Raw genomic sequence first — 7,888 nt, 5'->3', positions numbered from 1 at the left:
AGAGGGAATGGAGAGGGACGTTTACAAATTAGAGGAATAGAGAACATGAGAAGAATGGAGAGTTTGAGGGAGAGGGACGATTACTGGACTGGACGAGGCCGGCCCGGGGCGACGCATAGGCCAGAGACTTGGGCCTGCCCCGGAGGCCCAACTGGCCCACTAAAGGAGGTTAGGGGAATTAAGCCCAACCCCGAATCTATAAATAGGGGACGGATACCAATTGTAAGGGACTCTTAACTCATTTGAGAAATAATAAGATTGAAATTCAGTTATTTTTCTCTCTCTAAGCGGTTACACTCTTGTTCTCTCTAGAATTCTCACATTGGACGGACAACGGACAAACCGATCCGAAAGATCATCTGCTTCGTTTCAATGTGAAGATGGCGATAAGCGCGGTTTCTGACGCGGTAAAGTGCAGGATGCTTTCGTCCATATCTCAGGGCGCGGCAATGGCCTGGTTTATGACCCTGCCACAGGGATCCATAACGAAGTTCCGTGACCTCTCGTCAAAATTCCTCGTCCAGTTCTCTACAAGCGAGGTTGAAGATCTGTTCGAAATTCGGCAAAGGGAGCGAGAAACCTTGAAGCAATACATGGAGCGGTATAGTGCTGCGTCCGCAAAATTTGAGGAGTCGGAGCCTCGGACGTGCGTGTGCGCTTTTAAGAACGGATTTTCGCCGGGAGAGCTAAACTGCGAGTTAAGTAGGAAACCGGCGCGCTCGATGGCGGAGGTTCGCGCCAGGGCAAGTGTCGACATCTTGAAAGAGGAGGACGACGCACATAAGACGAAACGTATGAGGGTAGAAAAGGTAAGGAATGTATCGCTGGCGAGAGAACGGATACATGATAAGGAAGCGAATAGTATGCGAAAGGATAAGGAGGTCGAGCAATTCGTTGGGAAACTCAAAGGAAAGCAACTCTGCTCGAGAAAAAAGAACATTGAGCGTCAGCGCCCACGACGGACGACCAACCTTCACCGGCGACGGAAGCCGGAGAAGTGCTCAAATGATGAGTTAACGAAGTTGCTCCAAGAAGTGGAGGTGACGCCGACAGGCGAAGATGGCAAATGTGAAATCGACTCTCGACGAGGGGCAAAAGGACGGTCAAAGTGGTGTGAATATCACAACTTGGAAAGCCACGACACCGGTGATTGTTTCACGTTGAAGAGCCAAGTTAGAAGGATGATCAGGGCGAGGCGACCACGAGTGATAGATCACGGACCAGACAGGAGCCAACAGGACAACCGACGGCGAACGCCGATAGCAAGTAAGGGGCATACGAGTGCGGCGAGGAGGAAATGAGCTGAGGAAACTTTCAACGACAAAATTAGGACATCAATCGAAACAACCAACACAATCGCTGGGGGTTTCGACAAGGGAGACATCACATCGACGGTGGGACGAAAGCGGGTGAGGGCGGTATCATCGGTACAAGAGTATCCAGCTCCATTTGGGTGCCAGCACCCAGATATCGTGATATCATCGGTAGGTTTCGAAGGAATTGAAACGCACAAAGATGATCCGGTGGTAGTGATGTTAAGAATCAATGGTTTTAATGTACAAAGAGTGCTTTTGGACCAGGGCAGCTCTGCAGATATCATCTATGGGGACGCGTTTGATCAGTTGGGGTTAACGGACAAGGATTTGATGTCGTATACAGGAAGCCTGGTAGGTTTCTCGGGGAAGCAGGTCCGGGTGTGTGGTTATGTGGATCTGGTCACGATTTTTGGGGTTGGTGAGGACGCTGAGCTTCTACGGATAAGGTATTTGGTTTTGCAGGTTGTGGCGGCGTACAACGTCATTATAAGGCGGAACACGTTGAACCGCCTTTGCACTATAATATCAACAGCCCACCTGGCAGTAAAATATCCACTGCTATGCGGAAGGGTAGGGAAAATAACGGTGGATCAGCGTGGGGCGAAGGAATGCTACAGCAACTGCCTTGGCCTGTATGGTAAGAAAGGGGTTAGCGATAGACACAGGTATCATGAGATTAAGGTCGCTGAGGGCGAACGTGAGCATATGGATTCGCGGAATCAGAACAACGCGAGTAGGCGAGAGCGGAGGGTCAGCGAAAACATAAAGAAGTCAAGGAAAGGACGAAGTCAGGGCGAAGAAAACCAAGAGGTAGGGCAGAACAGACCATTTACCTGCGCCATTGATGAGGGGCGTTGGGAGAGTTGGGATATGGACGCAACCAGTAGGGGCGTGCTAGCAATCGAACTCAGGCTCACCGCGGAGCAGGAGGGGCGCCTGGATCAGTTGGTGACAGACAACGTTGACCTTTTCAGCTGGGAGCAAAGGGAAGTAACTCTCTTTTTACTACAGGGTTGTAGAACAGGGCGGCAGGGCGAAGGATGAGGTGCTGGGCGTGATACTCTGATCAAGGGAGTTGGTTGCGGAGCAAGGACACGACGAAGAAGCTAAAAGGCTAGGACAAAAATAAAGATGCACTCTTTTTCTCCATCACGGGAGTTTTTTAACGAGGCATCCCTCAAATGTAAAATCTTTTTACAAATCAAATACACAAGGATATTCTCAGCAATACTCCTAACATTCAACTAAATTGAGACGACAGCCTGGTGGGAAAAATTCCCTGAAGGTGGCAATCCCAGCACGACCTTGATGTCTGGGGATTGCTCCGGGAAGTCCAGCGCTGACCGTAGCCACCCGATGGTGACGTGTGCGGATAAGCTTCTTATCCAAAGAACCTCCCCGAAATATGAGCGAGTCAAGTCTTCCCGAAACGCGGGCGAGCATTTTTAACTATGCTAAAGCCTAGGGCAACCCAATGGCCATTTGGATCCCGAGCAACGATAAGTCCTCGCCTAATAAGGCTGGCGAGGCCACACCCGATCTTACGGGAAATATGTGTGTGAATAGAGCCTCAGTCCAAAACAGAGCGAAAGTCCTAGTTATACCCAGCACACTCTCGAGGTCATACGCGCAAAACTCGGAATCGAGCATTGGAGACGCGCGCTAAACGACGACATAACGTAAGGCGAGACGCATGGTGGGTCGCCAGACCCGCTTATTGATTTGTTTATTCACTCATTCACTCACTCACTCGATTCGCTTATCCGTTCATTATTTATTTACTCGCGCGTTCACATTAACACACACTCGGAAACATTCAGAAGACAAAACTTTTTATCCATGTCATTTGCGTTACACTTTAAAATGGGGGATTCTTCCTTTTGGCTTTACATTGTCGACGCATCTCTGCCTTATCAAGCTCCAGACGACGCTGCTGGTATTCCAAGCGAACCAAGCTCCGGCGGACCCCCTGCTTCTCCTCTTCAGGACTCAGCCATGGCCTCGAGCGATGCTTCCACCGCACGAATCTCAGCATAGTTGTCCAACTCCCGCTGGAAAAGATCTTGTAGTTCCTCCACGAACTCTAAGAGCCCTCGGAGCATGGTATCCAACTCCGGACTCAGTTCCATGCCTAGCAACTGATTGATCAGTTGATGGATGCTCGGACTCTCTTGGTGCAACACGTTGAAAAATAGATCTTCCTCAAAGGCCTTGATCCTAAGCTCTCTAATGCAACTCTCAAAAGAAGCCATTGCAGTATTCGTTATTAGAAGTGGATGGTGTTGGGAAGACTGTTATGGAATCGTTGCTATTTATATTCAATTTCAGCCTCCAGAAGTTATTGCTGAAGCGGTTTCTCGAGGTGTTTCTTTGAAAACTGATGCGAGTCATTAAGTTTCCTGGCCGGTGGTAAACGATAATCCTCTGTTGAGATTGAGGAGTGAGGCATTTTGGGAATGGAAAATAGGATTCTGTGGAAAGGTTGACTTACACGACTCGCAATCCAAGGGTTCCCACAGTGTGTTACACATGTCGTACCAAGGCGAGGTCACCAGGGCTTACGATAGGCATGGCGTCGGCGGAGAAGGAAGACTTGAACTCAGTTGAAGTGGAAATCTTCAAAAAAAAAAAATTAAATAAATAAAAAGAGGAGAAAAGAAACATAACGATGCAAAATGCAAAAGGAGTCCGGAATTTTCATTAAAAGAAAGCAGGAAAGTAGGATGTTGTTACATAACTGACTTGAAAACTATTATCACTTTTCATTTTGCTCTACATCTTCTTCATTCAGGAAACGCTCGGCGACGAAGCCCGGAGGATCGTCGGGACTGACCAATCCGGTGGGAGTAACCTTCTTGAACGCCCCCTTCTGGCGAAGATCAATTAGGGGATGGAGGTGTTGAACTTGGGCATTGGCAAGAAAGAAACTGCGGTCGCGCTCGAAGGCGGCGACAGCAACGACATCTGACCTCATCTTTTCTTCTAAGGTCTTCGCATCAGACTGGGTTTGGGCCTTTGGTGCAGACAGGACCTCGTCTTTCTTCGCCAGTTCAGCACGGAGAGTTTCAAGTTCCGCGCCCATTAAGAAGATGGCTTGATCCTATGAGGCCACCAGATTCGCGTTCGCATCAGACTCCAACTGCGCCTCCTTCTAGAGCTTCGCAAGGGCCCCTTCAAGTTCTGAAATCTTCCTGTCGCGAAATTCCAGGCTAGCCTCAGAACGACTTATCGTCTCGGCCAGCTCTTTCGAGGAGGAGGCTTCTTGGGAAGCTAGCTTGGCAAAAAGCGCCTTACGCTCCTCAGCGAAACCAGCGTTGAGGGCGCGAAGACGTGTTACCTCCAGTCGCAACGCCTCAGCATCCCTGACGGACCACCTGTAACGATGGAAGGCATGGAGCACTATCGCAAAAGCGCCCTCTGCCACTCTGTCTAAACCCTGCTGATGGACCACTTCATCCATCCTCGCGACTTGCACTAGCGTCAAAGATAGGGAATATGGCAATCCCTGATTTGCAGAACCCGAGGGCGGGGCCAGGTTATGACTCAAAGGAAGCTGTGGCGGGAAATTGGCAGACGACATTGAGCTTTGACTGGCCAATGGCGGGATAACGGTCGTATTGGGGGGCGATCTACCAACAGGATCGCCCCGAGCGTCGGGTGAAGAAACTGGAGTCGCCTTTAGAGGACCGCCGGGCTGGTCCGCCTCGGGAGTTTTCTCCGATCCATGGACGGCTGCGGGGGTAACCGAGGTACTCTCCCCTCCAGAGGGAGATGCAGCGGTCAAGAGGTACGGTTTCTTAGGGGAGGGACGAGAGGCTTCCTCGCCAAGGGGTCGTTTCCCACTCGCCAGGACCTTCGATGAGGAGGTCTTGTCGCCCTTTAGATTAACCTGAGGGGGAAACGAGATGTTTCTTTTCTTCTTGAAGGCGGCCAGAAGGCTCTCGCTGGAGAGATTCATCTTTCCTAAAAACAAAGAGTAGCAGGGAAGAGTTAGCGAGAGATAAAGAGTACAATGTCAAACAAGGGGAAAGGTTTACCGATCACGCTAGCACAATCTAAGACCAGGAGTTTGGCCAGGAAGCTGATAACAACTTTATCCTCGGGGGTTAGAGAATCCTCAGGTGGATCAACTACCTGGAGCACCTTTTGGGTCCACTAGAAGGGAAATCGGGCGGAACCGTCTCTCTGGGTAAAATCTCGGGGTATTCATGGGATACCACGACCCTGAAGTACTTCCGGGCGAGGTCGACGGTGATGTTAGACCAAAAAGGGTTGAAGCGTTGCCGTCCGGGTCTAGCTTCCAAGGAGACCCAGCTGCGTGGCGGCGATGGCTGGGCGGACACGCGGTAGAAATAGAAGAAGTGAGAGGGTTCAGGTTCTTGCTGGATCGCGTCGCAGAGGATTTCGAAGCATCGAAGGAAAGCCCAACTGTTGGGGTGAAGTTGGCACAGAGCGATGTTGATACTATGAAGCACGGAGCAAACAAAGGGAGAGAGGGGAAACCTGATTCCCAAACTTGTGAACATGTACCCGTACACGTAGAAGAAGTGAGCGTCGTTCACATGGTTGGTCGGAAGGCGGAGCCAGGGGCGCTCGGTGGCTGAACAAGCACTGAAGTACAGGAGATTGTCAAGAGGTTTCTCACGACAAAATCCACCAGATTCCGAAGAAAGCTCGCAAATGGACGACCACTGCTCTAAGCTGGACGGCTGGTTAGGATTCGTCCCGGCCGGGAGGGCCCTCACTGCAGGGACTGGCAAGGATTCTCAAGACCTAGTCCGGAAGGCGACAATGTCCTTCTCTTGAGGAACGTGGAGGAAAGGTAGAAGATCGTGCCCCATAACAACGGAAAAGTGGTTGCAGTTGCGAAAATCTTGGGAAGTGGGAATGTCGCAGTAAATGGAAATTGCAACAGTTGAAGATAATTGGTTCAAATTCAAATTGGCAGGCTTTATGGGGATTTTAGGGGACGTTTCAGAGAGGCAGTTGAGATTCTGCAGACCTCAGCTGCCACGTGTCACAGGTCCAATGATGTCAAACCACTACGATTCGGGATGCGCGCATAAATGCAACGGGGCGAGGAAAACAAGCTCAACCACCCAACGTTGCCGCAAGCACACTTGTGGACTCAAACAACTGAGGGAGCCTAGTCACAGTATTAATCTTAAGCTTTAGTTATCAAGCCATGTTGGCAATTGTTTCCGGTCATTAAGTTTTAGATTTTAGAACTAGTTAATTTTCTCATGATCGCCGCCTCAAGTTTCTTCTTAAAGATACACTCAGCCCTCATGCTTCGAGCTCGGTGTCTTGTGGACTGGGCGAGGCCCCAGGGTCCCTCGCCCAGGGGCGCTAGGCCCGGGGCGACGCATAGGCCAGAGACTTGGGCTGCCCCGGAGGCCCAACTGGCCCACTAAAGGAGGTTATGGGCATTAAGCCCAACCCTGAATCTATAAATAGGGGACGGATACTAATTGTAAGGGACTCTTAGCTCATTTGAGAAATAATAAGATTGAAATTCAGCTATTTTTCTCTCTCTAAGCGGTTACACTCTTGTTCTCTCTAGAATTCGCACGTCACGATCCTTATACTCTAGGTACCACACCTCACTTCTATGTTCTTTGGATAGAACAATTACAAAATAAATCCATAGAGGGGGAGAAGGAGTGGCGAGGGAGAGGAAAGTGGGAAAGATAAAGGGGATATTCATTCTTGTTTATCACGAATGTCTGCTTAAAATATAATATAATTTTTGAATTAAACCAACAAAATTAATTTTGGATATAGAAAAAAAAATCAAAAGGAGCTAATAATTGAGTAGATAATATATATAAAAATGGCAAAAATCAATTAGGGATTCTGCGTAGATAAAATTTACACACTGCACAAACCTTTAATCTTATTTTTAATTATCATGTCAAATGAGTGTCGGTCGGATAAGTAAAAATTGATTGTTTGAACCCTACACCCGGATTGGAATTGAGAGAGAAATTTAATACTCCAACAAATTTTAATTATTGAAGTTTCTGTTAGAAGTCCCACATTGGCTAGAGATAAGGCCAATCAAGTGTTTATAAGGGTTGTGCAAACCTCAACTCTTGAGCTAGCTTTTGTGGTTGAGTATAGGCCTCCTAATTTCTAATATGGTATCAGAGCCTATCCTAGATCCATTTGTTGTGTGGAGACCTCCCATATTTGGGCCACCCGTTGTTGTTCCCACGTTCCAGTCTGTTCAATCCTGGACGTGAGGGGGTGTGTTAGAAGTCCCACATTGGCTAGAGATAAGGCCAATCAAGTGTTTATAAGGGTTGTGCAAACCTCAACTCTTGAGCTAGCTTTTGTGGTTGAGTATAGGCCTCCTAATTTCTAATAGTTTCTATTAATACTTTTTATTAATTATATAACAGTTTAATCATAGTTTTTTTCTAATTTTACGATGACTTTTCATTCCATCAAAGAATTTTGATTATTTAAAATTATTTTAGCCAATAGTTTTCATGTTTTTATTATTAATGTTCATACACGTATATTGTCAAATGAAACTCATCACTCAAACTTAAAATATGCAAAACAAA

At 48.1% G+C, this 7,888-nt stretch overlaps 1 protein-coding gene across 1 annotated transcript; it reads left to right on the top strand.

Annotated features, from left to right (window-relative positions):
* The first annotated feature begins 380 nt into the window (after positions 1-380).
* LOC130719978 (uncharacterized) lies at positions 381-1,301 on the top strand. Its single transcript, XM_057570565.1, has one exon. The coding sequence runs from the start codon at positions 381-383 to the stop codon at positions 1,299-1,301; it is 921 nt and encodes a 306-aa protein (XP_057426548.1).
* Positions 1,302-7,888: the final 6,587 nt, after the last annotated feature.

The sequence above is a fragment of the Lotus japonicus genome, chromosome 5 (assembly GCF_012489685.1).
Source record: "Lotus japonicus ecotype B-129 chromosome 5, LjGifu_v1.2".
In the NCBI taxonomy this organism is placed as follows: domain Eukaryota; kingdom Viridiplantae; phylum Streptophyta; class Magnoliopsida; order Fabales; family Fabaceae; genus Lotus; species Lotus japonicus.
The sequence above is the reverse complement of the archived record's forward strand: the minus strand, read 5'-3'. Positions and strand labels throughout refer to the sequence as shown.

Excerpts from the sequence above, each read along its gene's own strand:
- LOC130719978 (XM_057570565.1), top strand. The coding sequence starts at position 381 with ATGGCGATAAGCGCGGTTTCTGACGCGGTAAAGTGCAGGATGCTTTCG.